Below are 26,744 nucleotides of genomic sequence, written 5' to 3'. Positions count from 1 at the left end.
CAAGCAGACCGATCCTGCTGTTAAAGACCCGCAGATCAGGTTAAGGGTGCACCACTTTCGCGTTTCCTATTGGCCGTAGGGCATAAGAGGCTAGAAAGGGGGAGGGCGACAGGGGGGTCTTGCCTGGTGGTTGGGGTTTGTATTGGTAGGGTACAGTTTGACAGCGATGGGTGAGAGGACATGCTGCAGTGCATGCAGTCAAGCGGCGTGCAAGAGAATGCAGATCTGCACCAGTGAATACAGCCTGCATTCACTCGCACCTGATTGGTTGGGAACTGCACTCAGGGTACTAATGAAGTGATGGCACCAGTGATGCCCTGAAATGTAGAGAAGATGGCCTGTTGTAGTAACTCTGTCTGCATCACATTGTGGCAGGACATCTCTGAGCATCAGGTAGGAATTGTCTAAAAATATATTAGAGACTCCAGAGAATTCATAGGGAGTTTGTGGGTTAATTTTCTGGAGGACATTAATGATATCATTATGTTTTCTATATGTAGCACTTTTCATTTAGCACCCGCTGCTACGTGTTCTGCTGATTTAAATTACCCCAAACGGGTGTTATCATTACCTAATTTAATGGTTTTGATTTGATCTGATTTATAACAGTGAAAAGCTGTGTCGACCCTCCCGAGAGTCCAAATGTTGACTTTCCCTTGCAGCGCACATTTCAGCAGTGAGTTCTTCTAACCCGTTGAGCTGTCAGACAAACCTCACATTGGAAGCTAATACACCCCTCTAGGAAAGGCCTGTCTTTGATGGAGTCATGCACAAATGCAATAGGACGGTGCAGGGAGTCCGACAAATGTTTGATTTATTGGACAAGAGCGGATCGAGAGGTAAATCGGAAAGGAGGATGTGCCTCCCAAAGCCGCGTCAAAGCACTTTGTGCTACTTTACTATAGGAAAACTTGCTAGACTGTAAGAAGACGGTCGTATACGAAACCATTGTAAAAAACATACGGGTAGAAAACCTTATTGAACATCTCTGCCACTCGCTATTTTATCTTCTCCCACCTGGTTTGAAATCGGAGCCATCATGATATATTATTATTTTATGAGGGGTTTTGGGGTGCTGCTTGTCAAAGATTTCCATGGGTAGGATTGAATGTTAGAGCAGTGTGGTGAAAACTACAGCAAGATAAAAATCATTGTTTTTGAGTTTTACATGATTCGGGGGAAAAACAGAGACCATCATGATTTTGCATCACTTTTTGGGATTAAAATATTTTGGTTGAGGGGGAAAGGGTCTTTAAGGGAATTTCAGGAGACCTTATGATTTTGAGGTTCTTATTGCTTCCGATTGTGGTCATAACTCGTCCCTGGACGCCCTGGTCAGGTTGCGCTGCACTATGTGACTGTCCCATTGAATCCCTTTCTGCAGGTTTGGAAGCAAGGAAGAGTACATGTCCTTCATGAATCAGTTCCTGGAGCACGAGTGGACCAACATGCAGCGGTTTCTGCTGGAGATTTCCAATCCCGAGACCATTTCCAACACGGCCGGGTTTGAAGGTTACATCGACTTGGGACGGGAATTGTCCACCCTCCACTCCTTGCTCTCCGAGGTCATATCTCAACTTGACCAGGTACAGTATTTGTAGTATAGGGTGAGTAGTGGCAAAGGGCATCCAGGAAGATTTACCAGGCTTCTGTGTCTTTGCTTATAGTTCATCTGAGTTCTGTTGACAAAAATTGTCCTCCATAGACAAGAAAATCATTAATTGCTGTGTGTCCGGCACTTAGGATGATTTGCTCTTCTGGGTGGGACTACATTAAAGCAAACAGCTTCTGTGTGTTTGCATTAACAACTGTGACAAAATTAGCTGTGTACAATTCGTGGTGTTTTGTACTGTCTGCAAGGAAAACCCCTTCGAAGATTTAAGTACTAATTATTGAGCAGTAATTTCTCCGCTAGGCGGGCCACTGCTTCCAACTAAGCAGTAGCACCCAGTATCAACTACAAACACCGTTTGGGAATAAAAAATTGTAGAACCTGTTAATGTTAATGTTAAAGGAAATTTGTACCACGCACTATCACCACCGGAGTGGTTCCCTGGCGCTCTGGCGGCCCTGAAAAAAGGGGGAGAGGTGGGGTCAATTAGTGGGGATAAGCTGGAAAAGTGCAAGAGAGCAGTGATGTGCTGTTGGCGGCCTCAGCCTGGTGGGTCTGTTGGCTGGGCTTGGGGTATTTTACGCTTGGTAGTCATTGTGTGTTGTTGTGCGAGTCTGTTTGGTTTGTTTTGTTGTTGCGGTGTACTGTAGTTTGTGCGGATTGTTGTGTAGTAGGCTTGTGGGTGTGTTTGGTTAGAGTTTGAGAGGTGTATGCAGAGGGGTGACATTGTTAGTGGATTGGTTCATTGGCATTGCTGTCCTTGCAGTTATGTCTAGGTGTGATGCTTGCTATGGTTCACTATTCCATCTGAGAGTGGCACTTGCTAATCTTCAATATCCTATCTAGATGTGAGGCAGGCTAGTGATCACGATTACATCTAGGTGTGGCACATGCTAACTTTCATGATCCTGTCTAGATGTGTTGCAGGCTAAATTTAAGAATTCCATCTAAGTGTGTCACATGCTAACATTCATGATCCTGTCTAGATGTGAAGCAGGCTAAATTTAAGAATTCCATCTAAGTGTGGCACATGCTAACATTCATAATCCTATCTAGATGCGGCGCAGGCTACAGTTAGAAATTCCACTTGACTCAAAAAGTTGGACTCATCCTCCGTTAATTGGCCATGGAAACCAAATTGAATGTATTTTAGCCTCTATAGGAAGAAAACGTCCAGGGTGTCCGTGATTGTTTCCCAACATTGCTATTGAGGCAGAGCAGCAGCCTTGAGTGATTGGAAATATCTTCCTTTGGTGAGATCATTACATTTTAAAGCTGGTGCAGGGATCGACCATTGCATCTTGAGCCATAGCAACTTCTGGTGTGATAAGGATGGAGAGACAGATAGCCTTGCTTGTGTCATATAATGTGATGGGGATGGTGAATGCAAGTCTATGGAGACATGTGCACATGGTCGTACCCCTCCCTCATTTTCAGCTTGATGGTAGTGGATGGATTGGTTCCAGGCTTCAAAGACCCTACAGCATCACGCTGGAAATGTTTTGGCTGAAGATGGCGGTCGTCTGCCGCAGGTGCAGAGATTTGGAAGGCTTCGTAAACGCTCCACCACTCTAACAAGGGCTAATGTGGTGGTTATGTGGGTGTTTGGTGTGTGAGCCAGAGTGGTGGGACTTCCCATTTAAACTCCTCTGTGCGACCTACAGTCGCTTCTCTTTTTGTCAAGCTGTTAAATTAAGACCACAGACATCTGATGTCACAGGCAAAAGGTTAATACTTCAATGGTCAGATGGGCACTTGTACCTGCTTAGAGATGTGATTATGGATCCATGATGTGTGCGTCTCTATGCTATGAACGGCTTGACTCCTGGTCATCTGCCTGTATTACCCCTCTTGAATATTGTCCAGGAGTAATTTTGGTTTCTCTTCACAGGGCACTGTGGCCAAACTCGGACCCCTGCCTCGCATTCTAAAGGATGTAAGTACCGCCCTGACTAACCCAACCACCGTTCAGGTCTCGGTCACATCGGATCACTCCGCTGCCTCGACGCCGAACGCAAGCACCAACATATCCGCAGGGCTGCAGAAGATGGTGATCGAGACTGACTTATCTGGGTAAGAGAAACAGAAATACAATCGTGGGTCCTATAATTCGAGCGGAAAGTTCAAGCGGGCTATCTCCCTTCCTCGCGATTTTCAATTTGCTCTCTCTAATTTTATTTTGCTAGATAAAAAAACACTGGCAATATTGCCGGACAAATAATAGGAAGAAACCCGTCCACTGGAACGGAACGGAATGGCGCGGCCGCCATTATGGAAGCCATGTCTTCATTATGGGGTTAACAGGCTCATCGCTTCCCAAATGAAAGTACATTTTTTTTTTGCGTCTGATAAAATGTAATTAAATTGATCAAAAACATGATACAGCAGAACCCCAACGATGTGGACTAGACTTTATTTAAAAATGTAATTAGCATAGGGAAAACGAGCGAGGCGGTTGGTCTGCCGCGCCTAATCATAGCTTTCATCTCTAGTGCTTCCCAGCATGTGGTACAACTCTTCAAAGATCTGTTTAATTTTCAAATAGGCTGAAAGGCGCAAGAACAAAACGCTGCCATTTGGCGGTCTGGCTGTTAGCATGCCAGCTTTGTCCTCGCTCGCCTGCCATTTTGAAGCTAATTTTTCCGTCCAATCAAAACGAGCTTTGCATATTTTAGGCAAAGCATTGCCTCAGTTTCCCTTAACCTGAAATTGTTCCCCAGCTCTGTTTAGACAACAGGCACAGATTAAGTTAGATAATAATTACAGTTTGCTGCTAATCCAGGCAAACCCGCAGGCTTCAGCTATTGTAGTCGCTGTTGCTTTGGTAAGCTGCATGGCAAGAATTTGCACACCGGCCTGTACAATACAGCATAGTACAGCATAACAAATTGTTGCACACTTGGCAAGTGACGGTAATGCAAGGGAACACTAGATTGTTTCTACTTTACATTAGCACTTGGGGAGCGTGCTTTATCTTTGCTCACAGCCTTATAACTTAGTGTGAAGGCTCTCACCACCTGGCAAAGCCCCCAAGGTAGAGTACTATTGATTAATTATGACAAATTGCATAGTTTTCACCGTTTTTTAAGTGCTAGGGGCGTCTACACTCCTCTTGAATTCCCATGAGAAATTGTCATAGGCTCCGCCCACGGCAGCAGTTAAGTGGACCCAATTGAATGATGCCACAAAAGGCTGTTCGAGAATCCTGGTTGTCCCTCCATCTTGATGGCACTGGGAAAAGAAAACTGAAATTTTTTCTCTTTACTAGACGGGCTGTTTCTAGGGTCCATCTTTTGAAATGAAACGGCCCTTTTCTGCATAACCAACAACAGGCAGCGGCTTTGTTTAACCCCTTAATTGCCAGGCTATTATGCAAGTCTATGCAAACAGGACGAGCATACTCGTCCTTGGCACTTTGATGTCTGATCTTTGTTTGAGACCTAGTTTGACATCAGTAGCCAGGTGACCCCTAAAAAGCACTACCAGCCCCATATTTCTGATTGGCGTTGTCCACCTTCAGATGACCGGGAAAAATGTCCTTTGCCTTAAGGGCTCGAAAGCTCACATGTTTCATGGAGTCACGACACTCCTAGGATACTCTCTACCGTGGGATATTTACACACTCTAGTGCCATACAGCAAGCTGACATCATGTTTGGTGTTCTCTCCGTCCCCAAAAATAAATACAATAAAATGAATTCAATTTTTGGTGACAGCCCCATTCATAATGAAAAGCTCTTATTTTTGGAATGGTAAACCTACTTCGAGGCACATGAACTTGGCAGCTCAAAAGAAAACCAAGCATGTAGTTAGACGAGGAATAAGGGTTCTATGTTGTTACTTAGTGGTAATTCACTTCTATGCAAATACTTCGTCAATTTATTTGGTTTATTTAATTTTTATAGTAGCGGTATCCATTTTTCCCGTACCCACGCCCCTACCCTTCCCATTCCTCCTTACACCCCTTAGTTCCAAACATGCCCAGGGGTGGACTGGCCTATAGGGAACTCTGGAGATTTCCCGGCGGGCCTCTGCTCCCTGGGCCTCTTTTGTGTGGTATTTCCACATTTTCTCATAGGAAAAGCATTGGGCTTTCTGAAAATGTGCCATATGGGGCCACTTTGAACATTATTTCCAGGGCCTCTTTTGGTCCCCAGCAATTATTTCCAGGTCCTCTTGTAGTTCCCAGTCCACCCTTGAACATGCCTATTTCAATCCCTTTGCCACAAAGTAATTGCATGGAAGTGAACTACCAGGAAGTAATTTTCTTCGAAGTAAGAACGGTGTCACCTGAAACACCTCCCTTCCAAAGTAGCACACATCTCTACTCCTTCCAGGTCAAGGGCGAGTAGTTCAACCAGTGCTGACTTGTTTGATTTGTTTTCGTTAGGCTATTTATAACTTTGGCTGCCTTTAAAAAAAAAATGAAGGACTGTACGCTTGACGAAATAAAACTAGATGCGCTGGTCGGACACGGAGCTAAACCACTCGTGGTCTCTTATGTAAATATGGCGAGCCACTTTTTTGTGATTCGGCGAGAGGTCTCTGCATTTGAGTCATAAACCTGTAGTTTCAAGTATTTTTTAACTAGGGCCATTATCTCAAAAAGAGACACCCTCGGCACTTAAAACTTTGCAGAGGGCACACAGTGAAGAATCCCGTTTTTTTTTTTATACAATAAAATGAATTTGTCATAAAGGGAAGGCATAATCATGAAAAATTCAAGCTCAACTCAACATACATTTTTAGTAGAAGTTATTTTTTAAGAAGTAAAAGAAAAACAATCACTTGATTTTATTTCCTTAGAAAGTTTTTTAAAGATTTTTTATAAAAACACTTTTCCATTTTCGTATGTTGCCCGTGGAAAGTGTGTTTCTATGCAGATGTTGGATTTCATGGTACATTACATCTAGCAGAGTGATATTTAATGGCTGCCCCTGCCACTCTGCCAGCATCCTGTCTCTTTGCTGGCTCTGCCACCGCTTCTTGACACCATCTACACAGTGTTTGGCCTCTCTTTCCACCTCTCTCTTACCTTATTTATAATGATTTCTCCGGTTCAGTTTAGCATTTAAAGCTGCTCTCCCTTTGTTTATCTGTTCCCCGTAGTTTGATAGATTTCACAAGGTTACCATCTCCAACTCCTGAAAACAAGGACGTATTTTTTGTCACAAGGTCTGCTGGCGTTCAGCCTTCGCCGGCCCGGAGCTCCAGCTACTCGGAAGCCAATGAACCGGATGTACAGATCTCCAACGGCAGTAAAAGTCTTTCCATGGTTGACCTGCAAGACAATCGGATTTTGGACACTGGGGCGAATGCATCTGGCATTGGGGATTCTTTGAACGACAGCCAGTCGTCCTTTGGGCAGTTGCAAGGACTATGGGCCACACGAACGCCACAAAGCAATTTAGTTAGTATGACGACTGTGCGGAGGGCGGGGCAGACCCCCATAACCCCAAACTCGGACACAACTCCTGGCAGACTTCAACTGTTGGCACCTTTGTCCTTCCAGAACCCAGTTTACCAGATGGCAGCAGGGTTGCCAGTATCTCCGCGGGCAATGGGGGACTCTGGGTCCGAGTGCCATAGTTCCCTCAGTTCCCACAGTAACAGCGAGGACTTGGCGGGCACCAAGCATGGATTTGTGAACCCAGGGGGAACGGAGGATTTCACAAGGCGCTCTGGGGACCTGTCACGTCGGCAGATGTCATTAACGGAGAAGACCTGTCAGCCGACCATGCCTCGCCAGAACAGTGCGGGTCCCCAGAGGAGGATAGACCAGCCACCCCCTCCACCTCCTACCATGACTAGAGGTAGGACACCCCCCACGTTATTAAACACAGCGCCCTACCCTAGGCCATCAAGTGGGAGCATGATGTCATCATCCCCAGACTGGCCTGGCAGCGGTGCCCGGTTGAGACAACAGTCTTCATCGTCCAAGGGTGACAGCCCGGAAATGAAGCAACGGACCATGCACAAACAGGTGGGTTAGTAATGCTTTACACACGGTATGTCTAATTTGAACGTAGTGATCTGTGAAACCGCATGACATGTTCGATGAACTGTAGACCTCGGGTGGAGCGTGTCATTTCAGATATAACAATGCATTCGCTGTGTGTGGGTTATTTTATGCTGCATTTTAATTGCATCCACTATTGCGGTCTGTCATTGCATCGTGCTCTTTTGTGCATGGTACCCAACCCGAGCGTAGTCTTATGCGTCCAACTGAACACTCCCATTTCCATAAAGTGGATCATCACTGGGTGACAAATCTATTTGCCCAATAAGGGTGATGTGATGTGTTCTGAAGCATGAAACATTGAACATAAGCCCGCTGACCTGGTGTTACATTGCGGTCTGTATAGGCATGGCGGGTACCAAGTGGTACAATTGTCCCGTTCTGTCACTATTACATGTGTAACTGCATCCACTAGGAAGCTCCAAGACTTTGCAAGTGGAGTGTGCCTTGTGAAGCTCTTCGGTGGCGGCATCGGTGTGATGGGCTGATATACCAGACCTTTTACTATTGTCCCAGAGGGTCTAGTGTGCTGTTGGGTCTGGAGTAGCATGACCGGTGCAGTTGCTGCCTTTGAAATTACTTTTGTTTTAATAAACTGCAAACATTTCTTTAGAGTTGATTGGTAGTCTAACAGCTTTAACTCCTAGCACTTTGGCTCAGTCCATTCTGTTTAGGGTGTCATCTGTTTTGGGTGGTCTTTGCCGTAACATATTTGTGGTCGAAGGTGCTGCTGTGTCCCAGTTTGTGTTCCACCTGCCATCACTTACCATTCAATGACTCCCAGTGTGCCTGGGTACTTGACAATGGTGTACCCTCATCCTTGCAGTAGAGTTCTCAGTAGGACACCATATTTTTTAAGGCTCTGGAACTGGCCGATGCCCGTCTGACCTTAACTCTATGCTTTGGCAAGGCCTTAAAGCCCTGCGCCGGCAGGTGCTAGGACCTGAGAGAGAAGTTCAGTCCTCTACCAGATCATATATCACAGTGGTCTGAAACCTTTCATCTTATTTAAGACTACAAACCCCATCCACTCTAGCCTGCATAGTCAATGGTGAGGGTTTATTGGAGCCGTAGTCCAAAACATCTGGTGAGCCACGAGTTGCAGAACTCGGAGTACCTTCAAGCTTGTATTAGGAGCGCATTAAGATCAAAGACATTGAGTTGCCTTCTGGGAATATTTCTGAGAGGCTGGTGCAGTGTATGTGGCTGATGGATGACCCTTCTGTAATCTTTTGAGAATTTCGAGGTTGCTTCCAGTACTGTGGAGGTGCTGAAGACGTTGAATGTCACTTCTGAATACTCAGTACAGTGTCTGTACCGTTGGATGGAACGAGTGGGAGTAGCGGCGTCTGCCGCAGTTGCGATTAATAGCCCATCCCTAGAGCTGGGCTGTTTGTCACGAAGCATTAATCTTACTTCCCAAGGTAGACCCAAGCAAGGATGCTTTAGCGGCAGGAATCAATAGGTCTCATTGGATTTTTTTTAGTTTCTCCTGATACGTGCGTGTGGCCTGGTATTGTGTTCCCACTTATGTTCACTGACAGAGTTTTGGTTTATACTCTTTATATTTTCACGATAAGGACATCCATTTTGTGTGTGACGTGTGGTATTTTAGCACCACAGGCATGAAGCGGCGGGTGGGAAACCAGTCCTGCGCTTTTGATTTGGAGGCAACAGCATTTTACTCCCTAAGAAAAGGTTTTTTTTAGGGAGTGAAAATACAGTTCTCATTCCTGCTTGGTGTATTATGATTTTTTAATTTTTTTAAATTTATTTTTACATTTGCAAGGCGCTTATACATCAAGTAAATTGTGTTTCAAAGCGCCCATAAAATAAAAACATATTTAAATGTTTAACGAGGGACATTTGTGCTCATTGCAGGTATGGTGGTATGGTAAATAGTGGCAGTGAGAATTGCTGCCGCTTTCGCCACATCACCATACTATAAGTTTGGTGGTAAAAGGGAGTCTTTTCCAGATATTTCCCCCACATTAGTGCCAAGAACTGAAGCAATTACCACAGCAGAATTACCGCCTGCCGTATTTCCTCCAAAATCTCCATGGATTCCTATGGCCTCCAAAAATGGGGATTAACACAGTCATTCTACCACTTCTGCCAAACTCGTGATTGGGCCCGCTGTTCTCAGAATCCACCGATCCAAACAAAATAGACACTTTATGATCATACCTCTTCATATTAGTCTACACTATAGCAGAAGCCCCTCCCCCCCCTCTTTGGAGGGTGCTGCTCATGCCACTGGTCTAAACATCTGAGCAGCGCAAGTGGCACGAAGGGTCGTATGCGTGCGCATATTCACTTCATTTTAGGGAGTAAAATACGCAAGTACTGCATTTACCCGGAACCCCAGTGAGTACTTATACCTCACTGGGAATTGGGGGGTACATTAAAAATCACAGGCAGTTGTGTGATGGCCAATCCACTTATGTTTGTCCTTCTGGTTCCCCAGGGTTAGTAGGAAAAAAAATAATTCCTTATTACAATTTGGGAACCTGCCCACACAAGCTCCTGGGTCTCGCACTTAAAGCACAACTCCACACCTTGCAATTCCAGTCGGGATCGAGAACCTTTCTAAAGATCCAGAAAGAGTTGCAGGCATTGCTTATCCAGAATGATTTGGAACGTTGCATGTGGAAACGTTTTCTGGATTGCGGTGGTCTCCATGAATATTCCCTTTGCTATTTCACCACGGTTAGCCCTTGGCTTTACTGATGTTATCCCGGACAGGAATACACATTAAACAATGGTGATTGCTTTCTCATCGCACGCGTGCCCGCCTCAGGATCTGGTGGGCATCTTTCCGGTTTGTTAGAAAAAGATCACTCAGAAAGACAAGTTGTTGGAGGGTCACAGTGTGGTCATTTCTTGTTTGGCACTAAAATATTGGCTGCTACATTTTCTGCAAAGTGGTTGTGGACCAGGAATGTTGGTGCACACCATCTTTTTGGTAACTCAATCACCATGTGTCCATCAGTTGCCTCTTATATTGTGCACCATGCTGCATTGCTCCCGCCTCCAAGCACAGTGATTACAGTAAGCCCTATTCATATTATTGCTGCCCAGTTCAATTGCACTCTATTAGTTGGGCATGGAATGATGAAGGCCTTAGTCAGCCTAGACAGGATTCGAACTTGGTGTGAAATCTTGCCGTGTGTTAGAGTTGAGTTCTTCATATGTGCGCTATCCTCGCAGACTTCATTGATATAAATGATTGACCTTTCTGTAGTTATATGGGGTGCTTGTTTGCATTATAGAAAGTAGCAGTCGAATGTCCGCTTCACGGATGTGATATCACACAGCTATCTTGTGAAAAAAAGCTTTGTGCAAGTGGCGACTGGAGAAGGGAGGGATGAGTGGACGTAGGTCAGAGAATTTGTGATCAGCGCATGTCGCCCTCCTCTGTTAGCCGGTTCTTCGTAGTGTTGGGGGAGACCCATTGCGGAAAGCTTCTGGTTGGTACCAGTTCCGCTCTTTTCAGACCAACGGTATTCTCTTGTGTGTGTCCAACTCACCAACTCAAGTGGCGCAAACATGTTGGGCTTTCAGGATATCGCTCATTACTGTCCAGGAGATAAATCTACATGCAAGGATACCGGATGCAAGCACACGGATCTCATGACCACCAATGAGCGATATCCTGAAAACCCGATATGCTTGTGGCGCATCACAGCTGGTGGAGAAAGAGGTGCAGAAACCATATGTGCACAAAACCTGTTGCAAAGCCTTGAATGTGCAATGTCTTTCTAGGGCTTTTGAGCCTAACTAATTGCAAAGCCTTAAATGTGCAATACCTTTCTACGGCCTTTGAACTTAACTCATGCCTTTGGAAAGGAAACACTGAGGCCGGCACAGAAGTGCAAGCGTTTGCAAAGAGTTCTTAACTCAAGGGGCGGAGAATGTGGTCACAGATAAGGAAGGGCATTGCTTAAAGTCATGTTTGTGAACACGCGCAATGCTCAGGATGCCAAGGTGGCCTGTTTACTCCTCCCCTGGCCTTTGAAGTGTGGTGTCTTTTTTAGATTTGAGTTCCTGCCAGTGGTCGAGGTGTACGAAAAGAAGTAGTGGAGCTATGTTCCCTGCTGGCCTGCACCCACTCCCTACAAATCCCATCACCACGCCCCCTCCCACACACGATACAAACCCCCAAACACTTGACCCTACTGTTTAAAGAAACGTTCAGTGCACTGCACTGAAAGTGCAAGTTTCAAATTCTTCCTACACTTTTATTTTGAAACGAAACCTTTCCGAAACGTTTCTTTTTAAAATAAAAGTGTAGGAGCTGTAAAACGTAATTTAAAAAAGTAGAGGCGCACCGCTCCCAACCGCTCCCGCTCATTGAACTTCCTGGTCCATTTGGCAGGACTCTGGGCAGTGGTTCTATATGCTCGGCGTGATATGCTAGCTTCCGCACACTTGAAAGCCTGACGCGTGAAAGGGGAGGAGCATACCTCCTGATAAGTAGCGTCCTGGTCTATTCTACGCCATAACATCATGACCTTATTCACAACTAGGAAAAATGGGGAGTAGCAGGTGCCAATGTACCTGACCTTTTATTCCGCCTGGGACCACACTGCAGGCACTTTGCACCACTCTAAAGTGCACTGTTTCACCACATTAGCATCAGGACAAAATTTCCCTAAAAAATACCTATTCTTCCAATGCATTTTTATGCCAGGACAAAGTTTGCCCTGGTGCTAATAGGGCATGTTAAGAGTACAGAGGAAAATATTGACCTGCTGCAAAAATGCATGGAATTAATACGTGTTTGAAATAGAGCAATGTTTGCACTTCTTCTAATAGTGTGAATACATTGCATGTGTTTGGAAACGTTATGTAATGCGGCCCCACCATTGCCCAGTAGTTGTGTTCAGACCAGTGCAATGAACCACACATTCCAAAAAAGAAGACTAGGCCTTAGCTCCTCCCCCAAAATGATGACAGCCAGAATCTTCAAAAGGACTGGATAATTAGAATGGTTGGATTGCCAAAAAAAGGCCTGTTTTTAAAAACGAAATGTATTGTAAGGAACTCATGGTGGCAACAATAACGGACACAAGTGATCACAGTTCAAGGGTGTTTATTAAACTGTAAAGATAAGTTGGAAAAATGCCTATTCTAAACCTAAATCTAAGATGGGAGCGAGTGTCAACGGTCAAATGAAAATAAGGCAGCCTAGTGGCGTTGCGTCGGAAAGCCTATTACCAATCTTTACGCTAAATACAAAAGAAGTGTAGGATAATGTTTATAAGAAAGAAGGTAGTGTTCAGAATATGTCAGAATGCGGTGGTTGGAGTCTCCCTTCCCCTCGTTTTCAGCACGGGACAAGGTAGTATTCTGGAACACAGAACACGCTCGAGCTTTCCCAGCACGAGCCAACAGTTGCGCTCTCAGCAATCAGGGCCTTCTGTGGCTAAGTCTCTTTTCTACAAAAAAGTCTCTTGCCGCAGGAGACGTAAGGTACTCAAAATAATAAACACAAGTTTGAATATCAGCTTCTCTTTGTCGGGTTCAGTCTGGCATGGCATGCATTCAAAGACTTTCCCTCTTGTACTTTTCACTTTTCTTTGTTGCATTCACGGGTTGGGGGGTGTTGGCTTCTCACCCTTGGATCCCCTTCTTCCGGACTCATTTCCTACACGACTGTTCGCCTGCCTCGATTGGGTTGACTATGGCTTTCAATGCAATTTTGTGGGTGACATTCCCGAGTCTTAATGTCTTTTTAAACAGTTCACTGCGAACATCCCTCAGCCGGGTTCACTCTTGTCAACACACTGTGTTTCGGGACTTTAGACTTCACCCACTCTTTATTGGCATCCTTCTTTCGGGTTCACTCTTGCCAATCTTGTCAATCATGCCTTTTCCCATTCAATTGTTATGATGCAGGATTCACTTCCCTTAACTTCACAATCATCTGTCGGTCATAGACTTTCGACTAAACATAGGATTTTAGAAGACCCCTGTATGACCACTTTGACCCCTTTTCTTGTCTTTCCCAAGGCTTTCTGGTACTGGTAGTTTCAACAATCGGGTAATCACCCAGAGCTTTCCTGAGTGAGAATCCAAGTGACGCCTGACTCCTCTGTTGCTGGTTTCCCCCTCTAAGCATCAATAGCTCTTTATGCTTTCACTGTTCAATTAGCCGTTTGATACTTTTTGTTCAACACAGTTTGGTTTTTGATCGACTTTCCCCTCGACTCACCAGCTGTGATAAACCGCTTGGCTTTCCTTCTCTTTGAAGTCAAGGTTGGTACCACAGAGACAAGCGTCTATCCCCGGCTTGGTTATCAGCGAGGAGTGTCTGGTGTACTGTTGACATCTGCTGCAATGCACACGGGCTATTGTTCGTGGTTTTACAATTTCTTCCATGGAGGTTTCACAGGCCTTGGTTGGAAAGTGCAAGGTCGCTTCTCTCCCTGTCACCCTCTAGTTTGTGCCGTTTTTCTCCTCCTTTTGAACTGCTGTGCAGAGTAAGCGCTCTCGACGTACAGTCTTCCTTGCTCATCTTGTGCACTCCTGTGCCACCCTTTATCCCTGTGAGTAAGGGAAAGGGCTGTCAGGTGTGTGTGATTCTGGTCTATTGCCTGACTTTGCTTGACCCTTATGTTGGGACAAGTCAGGTAATTGGTTTGGATATTAGTCTGTAGTCTTTTGTGATATGTCAAAGTGTTTGCATCAGGAAAACGGGGGTTGTCACAGAAAATTATACTCTTCGTCCTAGGGGTGTTGGTAAAGTGAGAAGAGATTGGTGGGGTTTGCTAAACAAATGAAATTACCGGGATTATTAGGGTGGACAACAGAAAAAAGAGGATTTTCGTAGTTGGGCCGGGCAATTCACTGAGAGTAAGGGAGGTAGATGTTGTATAGCCTACAAAGGTCTTGGGGTTCTCGTCCTCTTCTTTGTCTTCCTCGGTATAATACTGCACCTCACCTGGGTCCTTTGCCCGAGCACAACCCCGGGTTCCCCCATCCAGGTGATCTTTTCTCTTCCATCCGTCCCTGGGTTTGGCGACTGAGAGCATCGGCCCTTCCCAGGCCACCTGAATAAGGGATATTCAAGGCTGGCTTGGGAGAATAACCTCAGGTTTCTCACAGCAGTTACTCCCTTAAAATAATTTTACTTCTAACTTTCCAAAGTGGGGAGCAACAACCTCTGACCTCCAAATCATTTCTGGAGCGCTGAAGAGGAGCTAGGTCAGGGGTCTCCATGATGATTTTCGCCAGATGTTCTGGACGACCACTGACATGGCTCCTCAGAATTTATCATGCTGGATACGCCTGATGTGAGTTGTAGTCTGACATATCAGGAAAGCCAAAGGTTGCAGACCTTCCTGCTAGGTCCATGATGGACACATTCTATTGCGTTTTTGGTCTTTGTCAACAACATTTTGTGGCCTCGTTCCAAACAAAGTAGACATATCAGAATTCAAACAATGCAATCCTGCAGTGCTGGAAACAGAAAGCCATTACCAAATCTGTGATGAGTGTTTAGATTAACCACTGGCATTGCTCTAGGAAACCTTTCACGCTACTGTTTTGTAGTGCATCTGCCTCCCAGCTGTGGTACTGCAGAATGGGACCAGCCAACTGCAAATTATTATTGGTTCTATCACCAGTGGGAGCACTCCAACCTGACCTGCTAGGCTATATCCCCACTTTATGGAAGCACGGGCAAACCCAGACATGTTTCGAACACAAGAGGCCATGCAAGTGGCGGCAGTGTGCGGTATGAGAACCTTTAACATAACATTAGCCGCCCGTAATGCTTCTTAACCAAGATACAGTGTAAAGAAAGTAACTCTGGTGGGTGTGTCTGTGGACACCATTGGTGAGGTCCATTCCAGGACGAAAATACACCTGGGATGAATATAATCACTTGTACTCGCATAGACCTAACCTCTCCTGTGCCTTCTAAGCACTTTATGGAGAGGTATCGCTATTTGCTGACAGTACTCGGACTCCAGCCAGTGAAAGGTGAAGTCTCTTCTCCATCCCTCACCAGCAGGCTGCACACGTATGCCTGCTACAGGAAGGTTCACCTACTGACTTAACTTATGAACTACTTTCAGCAGCTAAAGTCGAGCCTATATTCTTGTTTTTTGCATATCGCTGAAGCCATGTTTTGTATTGGAGCTGGACTACAAATTTAAGGCAAGGTTCGAGGCAGTGAGACAGAGAGCTCCTACGTAGAGTTATGCACATTTTCAGAAGCAACACACAAGGCTTCCAAATGTGGACAATTGTCTGCTGTGTCATGTGTTTTTGTATCCTGGCAGACTTCAGGAGAGGAAATAATTCTAATGTCTAAGCGTTTCCTCATTTCGCATAGCTCAATGGGATCATTTGCGGTAATTTGTTGGGTATAGAAAACTTAAAAGCCTCTGATTTTCAACTGATTGCCTGTTAACAGTGTTCGTTTTTACTCGCTCCAAAATGTTTGTATCCATCCAAGAATGCACTTCAAAGTTGTTGTCCATAATTATCATCTACTGTGTCAATAATAATGATGTGCTTAGGATAATGATGTTGTTGGGGTTATCACTGTGTTATATGCAAAACAAAAAGGTGATGGCTGGAAGGTTTTAAATTAATCTAAAACACTGGCATTGCTCTGAGCAACTCTGAAGAACACCGTTGTCAACCTAATAAAATATTACCGAAGGGGAAAGACCATATGCAAATCAGGCTTGGCCCCACCCGAAAAGGGGCAGCCCGGCTCAAAATACTAGGTCCCAACCCTTCTGCATGAAATCACAAGCAATTACAGCCATGTTTTGGCCTCATTGGACCTCGTTGGTGAGGTTTACCTTGGGTATCTAGGCATAGCAGGCTCCGGACCCAAAGCAGTGCCACTGGCTAAGATTAATACAAACCCTTCCAACCATCATTTTTTGGTTATTGCTGTGGTATAACCATTCTTGTTTTTCGAGGTAGTCACCAAACCCATACATTGTCACTGCTGGCTGGATATATATTACATTAGACCTGCAATTGCATACTTCCAAACTGACATGGTTATAATATTGATCATTACCCGGGGATTTTCTGACCGTGTGGCCCTGCAACTCTGTTGCCTTTCCAACATTTTGCCCTTCTACTCCCATCAGCCCTTACCAGTGTAGTCAATGTTGAGTGATCATGTTGGATGGCCAGACTTTTGCACTAACCTGTGTAGTTAATGTTGAGAGATCATATAGCCCACAACATCTGGAGAGCTGTAAGCTTCAGCCCCCAGAGAATGCAGACAAGATGCCTGTACATCGTTGTCCATGATATCAGAGGTGCCCTGTTGTAGTTCATGACTTTCCTCTGTAAGGAGCTCATGGTGGCAACAGTAAAGACAGACACAAGTGATCACAGTTCAAGGGTGTTAATTGAACTTTGTAATGGGTGAGATAAACACTTAATCTGAACCTAAATCTAAGATGGGAGCTAGTTATCACCATCAAATAATAATAATAAGGCAGTCCTAGTGGCGTCTTGTCAAATAAAAACGGCCTATACAACAATAAAAAAAGATTGCCAATTCCTTACTGCTAAATTACCAAAAAGAGTGTGGACTAATGTTCACCAGAAAAGAATGAAGTGTTCACAAAATGAAAAGTCTGGGTGGTATTCCTTGATCCCCTTCCTCACGTTTGAAGCACAGAAAAAGGCGGGACACTTGAGCACAGCACACTCCTTGGCCTCGTCAGCATGAGGTTCACAATTCAGTTCAACTGTATCAAAACCTTCAGAGGCTAAGTCTCCTTCTTGCAAAAGACTCTTGCCTTAGAAGGCTGGCTGATTCACAATGACAAACAAACAAACAAAAGTTCTCTTGGTGATCTTGCACCTTGGGCAATTACTCTTTGCCCCAGGATCTCCCTCTGCTGGGCTCGGATCCTCCTTGCAGTTTGGGCCTCCCTCCATTGGGTTCACTATGGCCTTTCTTTATCACAGTCAGGGCTCAAGTTGAGGGTCCACTTTTTTCAGAGGGTGTCCTCTTTGAATTTATGCATTATAGCCAACCACGGGGATCGAACCACAGTAGTCAGGGTTCACCACTGCACTATTTAACCTGATGAAAATTAGCAAACTACTAAAGGTAAAATGTTTCATTTCGGTACTGCAAGTCCCATGGAAAACATTTGTATCATTTATTGGAGTTTAAAACGTTTTCAAAAACACTATTAACAGAAAATATCCTCTCTTCATTTTGTGTGTGTTGATTTTATGAAAGACAAATGCCATTGGTCCTGTGCAATATGGCTGATTATGCAAAGCCAATTTCACCATGGTAGGCTATTTTCTGGCGACGTCACATCCCATTTCATTTGCTGATGAGTACCCCCACTTTAATTTTTAAGACTTGACCCCCGATCACAGTTCTAACACAGTTCATGTACTGCTGATTTTCATCAGAAAGCAGGGTTTTCCTTCTCCTAGCTTTCTTTCGGCATCCCGCTGGCGAGTTCACACTTGCTTTATTCCACAGTTCACAATCTTATCAGAAAGCAGGGTTCCCTTCCCCTAGCTTTCCTCCGGCCACGGGTCAGAGACTTTTGATTGTATAAGGGATTTGACCTAACTCTTATAGGACCACTCTGACGCCTCATGCCACCCCTTCCTAGGGGTTCTGGTTCTTGTAGTTTCAAGGTGAGAGCCTTTCAAATGAGCGCCCACATGGCGCCGGACCCCTCTGCACCTGCACCTCAACTGCTTTCTCTAAAGTTCAAGTAGAAACACAAGTTCTTTGTCTTTAGGATTCCTTGCGTTAAAATTGTTTGCCACAATTTGAACATTATTACAGTGTTTTAAAGACTGAACATTGTTATGTGTCAAACAATGAATACTATTATTGTGTAAAAATTAAATTGGACAATGGCTAGCTAAGATTGTATACCTACATTGTGTGGAGAATATACTTCGGCAAAGTGTGGATAGAATTAATCTCATCAGTTATTAACATTTGATTGTTTGGCGCATTGGACAGACAAATGTTCTTTATTTTCAAATGTGATATAGGATTAGACAATGTAGTTATTCTCGATCTATATGTATATATATGTCACCCATTAAATTAAGATGATGAGAAATCACTATGTCACTTTATGCCTACTTCAGTGCATATAGGGATGTGTATTCTACTTGCATTTTTATTTGTTAGTATTGCCATTATTGTTGAGATGACGTCCTTTTGAATCAATTGCAGTTTTAGGATGAGGTTAACTGATAATTGATGTTCGAGTTTTGCATTTACTGTTCAGTATTAGTACTGCCGGTATCTAACATGTAGTTGGCAGCTTACAACTGAGCATGTAATCCACATAACAAATATCTAGATATATATCGTACATAACCACTCAGCCCAAAACTAGCGAGATTATGACCTTTGTGCCATATTGTCCAGCCCTAAGATTAACATACCCCAGATGAAACATATCAAGGTTTTTAGTTTCAGTATCCCCCCGATAGGTACCATTGGTGTTTACGCGACTTACCTTTTTTAATTCAGCAGCGACATCATCGTACGTTTTGTACGTCTACATTGTAATACTTGTTTTTACAGACGTCATCTTCTTCCCTCCTCTCTCCTTCCATCCCTCCTTTCCCGCTCCCCCCTCCTTTCATCCTTCCCTCCTCTGCCTCCTAAAACGATGCCTGTTACTGTTGGAAAAATGACAACATTCACAAGTGAAAAGGGCCTTTCGTGGCAAACATTCATAATATTAGTGAATATTAAGTGAATGCTCGATTGGCCCTCAGTGAGGCCAAACCCTCCAGCAGATATACGATACGTTTCAAACTTTTAAGAGTATTCCTACGCATCCTGGGGGTCCAGAATGCCAGGACCAAAAGAAAAATGTTGCCCATGTTTCCGGTACTTTTGGACGGAAAAGGACTCAACCATTTTCGTTCCCGCAAATGTACGAGATATATTCCTATTCCTAGGGTACTCCATATTTTAACATTTGCCTGTCCATAGGCTTGGGTGGAAAGATGTTCGGTTGGCAGGAGCCACTCCTTTGCATGTGTCCAAGTCTCTTCCCAGCCAGTCTGCCAGACCAGGTGGCTCCTGCCGGAGCAGGGCCGGTTCTGTGCACGGTGGGAGCTACTAAGGAGATGGAAGCTGGATTTAAACCGTCCCCAAGTCCAGCTGAACATTTAGTGACGTCCCTTCAGACTTCAGTCCCACTTCACAGCCCTGGAGCCCTCGGCCCCGGAGGCAGCACTGAAGCCCAGCACGTGTCCTAGACTGGACCTGCAGCAAGAGGGGCACTGCCACTCATTGTCCATTTGCAACCTTTACATAGAACAAGTGCTGGCCATCAGCCAACATAAATAAAGCATGTTTCTGTTGGAGTGAGCACAGTTGAGGAGTTGTTCGCCAACTCAGTAACAATTGTGCACAGCCTGGGTCTGGTTTCAGCAAACCAATCTGTGTAAAAAGAGGTACAGCCATGTCAAGCCATGGCAATCATGCCAGCCAACCAAACGGACTTCCACAAAGAGCCATGCCAGGCTACGTCAATCATGCCAGCCAACTGAACAGACTTCTGTGAACAAAATTGTCGGGCTATGGCAATTGGACCAGCCAACCGAACAGACTTTTGTGAACATTGTCAGCCTATGACAATCATGCCAGGCAAACAAATGGAATTCAGTGAACAGCATTTCGAGGCTATGGCAATCATTGCAGCCAACTGAGCAGACCTCCGTGAACAGCATTGTCAGGCTAACCAAATGACAGACTTCCACGAAGAGCCATGCTAAGCTATGGCAATCATGCCAGCCAACCGAGCAGGCTTCTGTGAACATTGTCGGGCTATGGCAATCATGCCAGCTAAGCAAATAGACATCTGTGAACAGCCATGTTCGGCTTTGGCAATTGTGCCAACAAACCAAATAGACTTCCGTGAACAGCGTTGACAGGCTATGGCAATTCATGCCAGCCACCTGAGCACACTTCCACGAACAGCCATGCTAATTTATGACAATCATGCCAATCAACCGAGCAGACTTCTGTGAACATTCTGAGGCTACGGCAATCAGGCCAGCCAACTGAGCAGACTTCTCTGAACATTGTCAGGCTATGGCAATCAGGCCAGCCAAATCAGCAGACTTCTGTGAACATTGTCAGGCTATGGCAATCGTGCCAGCCAAGCAGACATCTGTGAACAGCCATGTTAGGCTATGGCAATCGTGCTAACAAAGGGAGCAGACTTCCACGAACAGCCATGCCAGGCTATGGCAATCATGCCAGCCACTCGAGCAGATTTCTCTGAACAACATTTTCAGGCTATGGCAATCGTGCATCCAACTGAACTGATTTCTTGGAACAGCCCTTCTAGGCCATGATACTCATGACAGCCAAATGAAGAGACTTCTGCGAACAGGCTTTGTTATATTTGTCATATTAAGTTAACCTTATGTGAGCGCAACATCAAATAAAGTTAACATTATTACACTTTAATAATAACATTGTATTTGTATATAATGTTTCATGCTGAATTCCTGTGTTTTTTAAAAGCTGAAACAATAGTTGTTGTTGCACCATTTAATGTTATTCATTGTATCGACCGTGGGAGGATGAAGGTGGTGAGCTGTGCCTGCAGGATTACAACCTGTGAACTGCAGGATGGCCCCAGGGGCTACACTTTAAGGTGTAAGGGTCTAGTGCCCACTTGCAACGAAACTGCCAGAATGGAAGGACTGCCAGAACAATCTTGCCTGTGCATTGTTCTGCCAGTCCTTGCACCATAGACTCCACTCAGGACTCGATTTGTATAGCTCCTAATTGCTAAGATTAAAGGGCACTTGGTCTCAGCATTACCTTAATGTCTCTCTTGTGGGGTTGGGGCTCTTCCCCAATTTCTCCAGAAGGGTCCTGATCTGGGATTAGCTCATTCCCCTCTCAGGACCAGCGCTCAAGGGCTTTCGGGAACCCTGTGAGGGCTGGGCTTTGTTTTCCATTATTGCCCACCTGCTGAAGAGTTTTCAGATGCTCGCCTTACGGGTAGGGCTCTTTCTTGCCATGAGAACTCCCTTTGGTTCTCTCAGAACGTCCAGGGTCTCCCAGTTGAGCCTCTTGACTTCTGTTGACCGGATGTTTCTAACCCTGAAGTCGGTTTTCCTAATGGCTGTTGTATCAGCTAGGCACGTCGGGGGCGTGCTTCTGTGCCCCTCCCTCCTAGTGGTTACCTCTGAGTCCATGACCTTGCGATGTGACCCTTCTTTCCACCTGAAAGTGGTCTTCCCCTTTCATTTATTGGAAGAAATTGTGAGTATTGCCCTTCCTCGGGATTTGCAAGAAAATAAGACAGCTGTCTTAGCACAGCTGGATGCAAGGAGTCTTCTGCGTCCTACTTGTAGAGGACTGCAAGGATGTGTGCCTCGCCCACTCTGTCTGTTACATAGATTTAGGCAGGCCTCCCCACTCACCATGAGCCCTTGGCTTCATGAAACTGTCTGCCAGGCTGTTTGCTTGATTGGGTCAAACTCTCCTTCCCTCTGGGATCCAGAGTCGTAGCCACGATTTTCTAACAAGTGGGTCCTAAATCTAAGGTAGTTTGGCCCACCGCAGTGACATTGACATCTCTATAAGCCCACACAGTGCTGCTGAGTGGGCATTTACAGATTGTGGGTGGGCCTTGCCCGCTCAGGCCCTACCCTGTCTACGCCTGAGCTGGGATCGTGGGTATGTCCTCTAGGGGGGGGTGGCTGCCTCTTGGGCAGAGGCCCGTGGAGCGTCCACAATGGACATCTGTAGAGCAGTGAACTGGGGCTCCCAGCTCATTTCCTTTACTCTTATCGGGCCAGGAGGATCAGTCCTCGGCTCAGACCGGAGTGCTGTGTCCTGTTGATCTGGTCGTGCAATTAAAGGTTATTGGTTTGCACCGAAATTCCATTTCCTGTTCGATATTTGTGCGCCTCAAGGATGGTAGTTGGCATGCGGCATAAAACGTGTACTGGGAAAGGAAGAGTGGGAGTAGAAGTAATGAAGATTCCCGGTAAGTAATCAAGGGATTACTGTAACGTTCCACCAGCATTCTTCATGGAACTTTAAAGCAGTGCAGATCTGAGTCTCGTGTGGATTTGTGCCTCTGCATAAGTTCACAAACTTGTCATGGGGACAGGTTGTGGCACCCATAGAAACTGCCTGGGATTCTTTCTGGCACTGAAATAACGGCCCGACTGTATTCTAGAGCGACCCAAGGTTATGGGAAATCGGTCCTCCGTATATATATATATATATATGCATCGCTTGTAATGTAAGTGTAATATAATGCAATGTAAGTGGTTTTGCAGAGCGCACTTCTGTCAGTAATGTTGGTCTCGCTGTCTATGGGTCGGCAAGAAAAGTAGCTGGGTGGGTGGGGCAGTGTTCGAGGGATATTGTTGCCGGTAAGATAGCTCAGCGGGTTGAGCACTCGCTGCTGTGATCTTAGCGTCATCTGCAGGTTCGGATCCAAGCAAGGCCAACTCAGCCTTTCATCCTTCCGAGGTCGATAAATGAGTACCAATGTCGGTTGGGTGATATTGTATGTAAATATGTGCTCTGTAAAGCGCTTTGGATTAAGGCGCTATATAAATAAACACATCATTATCGCATCATTATATTGGAAAATGCCGGAACAGACAATATGTGGTAATGTTGACCGCAGGTCCGAAGACCCGATTACCTGCGTGCAATATGGGGTCTACTGAAGCTGCATTGGGGCTTTCTATCCATAAGGGTGATGCCAGGGCTAGGAGAGTAGCAGTGGATACGCACCCTGGCGTGACGCAAAACCCAACATTTCCAGGGAAACCTAGGGAGGGCGGGAACGATTCTTGGTCTGCTGAGGCCTTGTGTGGGATTATTAAATAATCTTTGGTTTTGTGGTAAAAAAGAGTTTTAATTCACATGGGATGAAATTATTTCATAATTCATTTGAGCCCTTTTGGGACTTTTTCAGTTAAAACAAATATCCCAAAAACAGAAGCCAGGATTTGAAAGACTTCCCTTGATTGCCCCGCATTTAAAATATGGCTTCCAGGTGCAGGCCCTTTTGTGGCAGAAATCATTTACTCCCATGTTTATGCACTGTAAGTGTTTTGATTTTCCCAAAAACCTTTTCTCGGCATTGAATTTTAGGACTTCTTATCCCAAAAATGTACCCATAACTACAGTGCCCGGGCACTCCTTTCAAGCTCAGTGTTTCTGATCTGGTGCCAACCTCTTCTGGGGTTCAGCGACAGGCTGTCTTTCCTTGGTGAGGCCCTATGACTTTCCAAATCTCAACCACTTTCAGCTTCTGCACCCCCTCCTCTGCACACCCCTGGAGTATTGTCAGGGGCACGGCAGTAAGGGTGTCGGTGACCTAAATGCATCACAAACGTCTACAGTTCGTTGCTCGATCCATTGCTGGCCTTATTCCAGCTCAAGCGGCACCTGCCCTGATGAGACAGTGTTAATTCCAGAAACGTGCCGCACAGCCCTGCAGATAAGGGGTGTATTAGGTACCCTTTGCTCCCTAGAAATTGACACATACTCCCAAAATAGTAAAATAGGAAGTAAAAATACTCCGACCAAAAAATATGAAACCGAAACATAGATGTTTGTACCCCGGCTTTATCACACACAGTTCCATGGATTAGTTTGCACAAGTAGAGCCACAGGACTAAAATGTGATTGTTACTGCAAATGTATCCAAAGAGGTGACATTTATATTTTAATGTGCATGAATGGTGCAAAGAAATATTGATTACGAAATCATTTATGTTGTGTAGTTGAAACATATTCTTACTCGCTTATAAAGAATACTCCCTTTGGGAAGGGGACTTACTTGTTTACTCCCTAAAATGTAATTTTACTCCCAATTTTAAAAAACGGGGAATAAAATGGGGAGTAAAATACTCTCACTTCAAAATCGTATCTGGAGCACTGCTTCTGCATCATTTTCGTGTCCTCCCTCTTCAACACTGTGACTATCTTGTATCTGTTTTAGTACTTCTTCAAACCTGTACTGATTTTAACCCACATCCTGCTGCAAGAAGGTTCTCCGCACCTACCACCCTTTCTTGTTTAAACCCGTGATAGACCATGTGTAGAGGAGAAGGTGGACACATTTTCCCTAACTCTGACCCCCTCACCACGTTCATACTGGAACAGAAGGAGAAGGGCTATATGTGGGACCCCATGTGTTATACCTATACCGCATTGATTGTACGAAAGCTGATATGCACTCAGACAACCATATCAAATGTATCCTCGCACCGAGAGAGTGGAAAGATATTGTGTGGAAGGATGTCAGCACGCACCATTGGACATCATGCTTTGCTGAGTGAAATCTGACGAGGGCAGAGAGATGTTATGAAGAAGATATACAAGGACATACTGAAATGATAAGAAAATATTTAAGAGTGACGATGTAACTGAAGTGACAAGAGAAACATGTATGAAATGATAAAGTAATCGTATACAAAGAAGATAAAATAACTTGCCAACCAATAAGTGTAAAATACGCAGTAACGCAAGATTGATTGGACTATGGCTGCACAACATACGGCCCGCGGACCAGTTGCGGCCCGCAAGCAGCATCGGCTGCCCGCCATTAGGAAAGTCTTTGTTGTCTTCCGGGTCGGACAAAACACTGGCCCTCATTGGCTCAGCACACACGCACCACGTCGCTACTACGAGCCACGTAGTGCGTGTGTGCTGCACCAATGGAATGCCAGCACTACGGCTGGCGTGGTTCATAAGGCTTGATGCCGGAAGGCATTTCAGCCTTGGACCATGCCAGCCGTAGTACGATTCCAGTCACCTCGCCAGCGTTGCAGCTTACCTGCCTTCCAGCATGTCTCCGGTAAGTGGTCTGTTTGTGTTTGTGTGTCGGGTCTGTTTTGCTGTATGTTTGTGTTGTGTATGTTGGGGGGGGGGGTGTCGGGTGTGTATGAATGTTTGGTTTTGAATGTTTTTTTTTTGTGTATGTTGAGATCCGGGGGTGGGGGGGTGTGTCGGATGTGTATGAATGTTTGGTTTTGAATGTTTGTTTTGTGTATGTTGAGATGCGGGGGTGGGGGGGTGTCGGATGTGCATGAATATTTGTTTTGGAGTGTAAGTGTGGTGTATGTTGAGATGCAGGGTCTGTATGTGTGCATGCTTGCTAGTTTGTATGCTGATTTGGGGGGTGGGGGGTTCTGGTCTGTATGGGTGCATGCTTGAGAGTGTGTGTGCTGAGTTGGGGGGTGGGGGGTTCGGGTCTGTATGGGTGCATGTTTGAGAATGTGCTGATTTGGGGGGTGGGGGTTCTGGTCTGTATGGGTGCATGCTTGAGAGTGTGTCTGCTGAGTTGGGGGGGTGGGGGGTTCGGGTCTGTATGGGTGCATGTTGTTGTGTGTGCTGAGTTGGGGGGTGGGGGGTTCGGGTCTGTATGGGTGCATGCTTGAGAGTTTGTGTGCTGAGTTGGGGCGTGGGGGGTTCGGGTCTGTATGGGTGCTTGTTTGAGAGTGTGCTGATGGGGCATAGTGTTTGGTTGGTGGTGAGGGGGGCCATGGAGCATAGTGTTTGGTTGGGGTGAGGGGGGCCATGGGGCATAGTGTTTGGTTGGGGGTGAGGGGGCCATGGGGCATAGTGTTTGGTTGGGGGTGAGGGGGGCCATGGGGCATAGTGTTTGGTTGTGGGTGAGGGGGGCCATGGGGCATAGTGTTTGGTTGGGGGTGAGGGGGCCATGGGACATAGTGTTTGGTTGGGGGTGAGGGGGGCCATGGGGCATAGTGTTTGGTTGGGGGTGAGGGGGGCCATGGGGCATAGTGTTTGGTTGGGGGTGAGGGAGGCCATGGGGCATAGTGTTTGGTTGTGGGTGAGGGGGGGGCCATAGGGCATAGTGTTTGGTTGGGGGTGGGAGCCATGGGGCATAGTGTTTGGTTGGGGGTGAAGGGGGCCATGGGGCATAGTGTTTGGTTGTGGGTGAGGGGGGCCATGGGGCATAGTGTTTGGTTGTGGGTGAGGGGGGGCCATAGGGCATAGTGTTTGGTTGGGGGTGGGAGCCATGGGGCATAGTGTTTGGTTGGGGGTGAAGGGGGCCATGGAGCATAGTGTTTGGTTGGAGGTGAGGGGGCCATGGGGCATAGT

General features: G+C 45.7%; 1 protein-coding gene across 8 annotated transcripts in view; it reads left to right on the top strand.

The window, feature by feature from the left end:
- Positions 1-26,744, top strand: part of DAB2IP (DAB2 interacting protein) — a 1,964,804-nt gene that overhangs the window by 1,817,591 nt on the left and 120,469 nt on the right. For 5 of the 8 annotated variants that reach the window (XM_069609509.1, XM_069609506.1, XM_069609511.1 and 2 more), the window contains 3 exons: positions 1,385-1,586; positions 3,504-3,685; positions 6,721-7,594. In XM_069609509.1, the coding sequence (XP_069465610.1) occupies positions 1,385-1,586; positions 3,504-3,685; positions 6,721-7,594 (1,258 nt within the window). The remainder of the gene's footprint in view (positions 1-1,384; positions 1,587-3,503; positions 3,686-6,720; positions 7,595-26,744) is intronic. The other 3 variants (XM_069609510.1, XM_069609513.1, XM_069609507.1) reach the window with 1 other exon arrangement.

This window comes from Ambystoma mexicanum, chromosome 8, assembly GCF_040938575.1.
Source record: "Ambystoma mexicanum isolate Mex_15411 chromosome 8, UKY_AmexF1_1, whole genome shotgun sequence".
NCBI lineage: Eukaryota > Metazoa > Chordata > Amphibia > Caudata > Ambystomatidae > Ambystoma > Ambystoma mexicanum.
The sequence above is the reverse complement of the archived record's forward strand: the minus strand, read 5'-3'. Positions and strand labels throughout refer to the sequence as shown.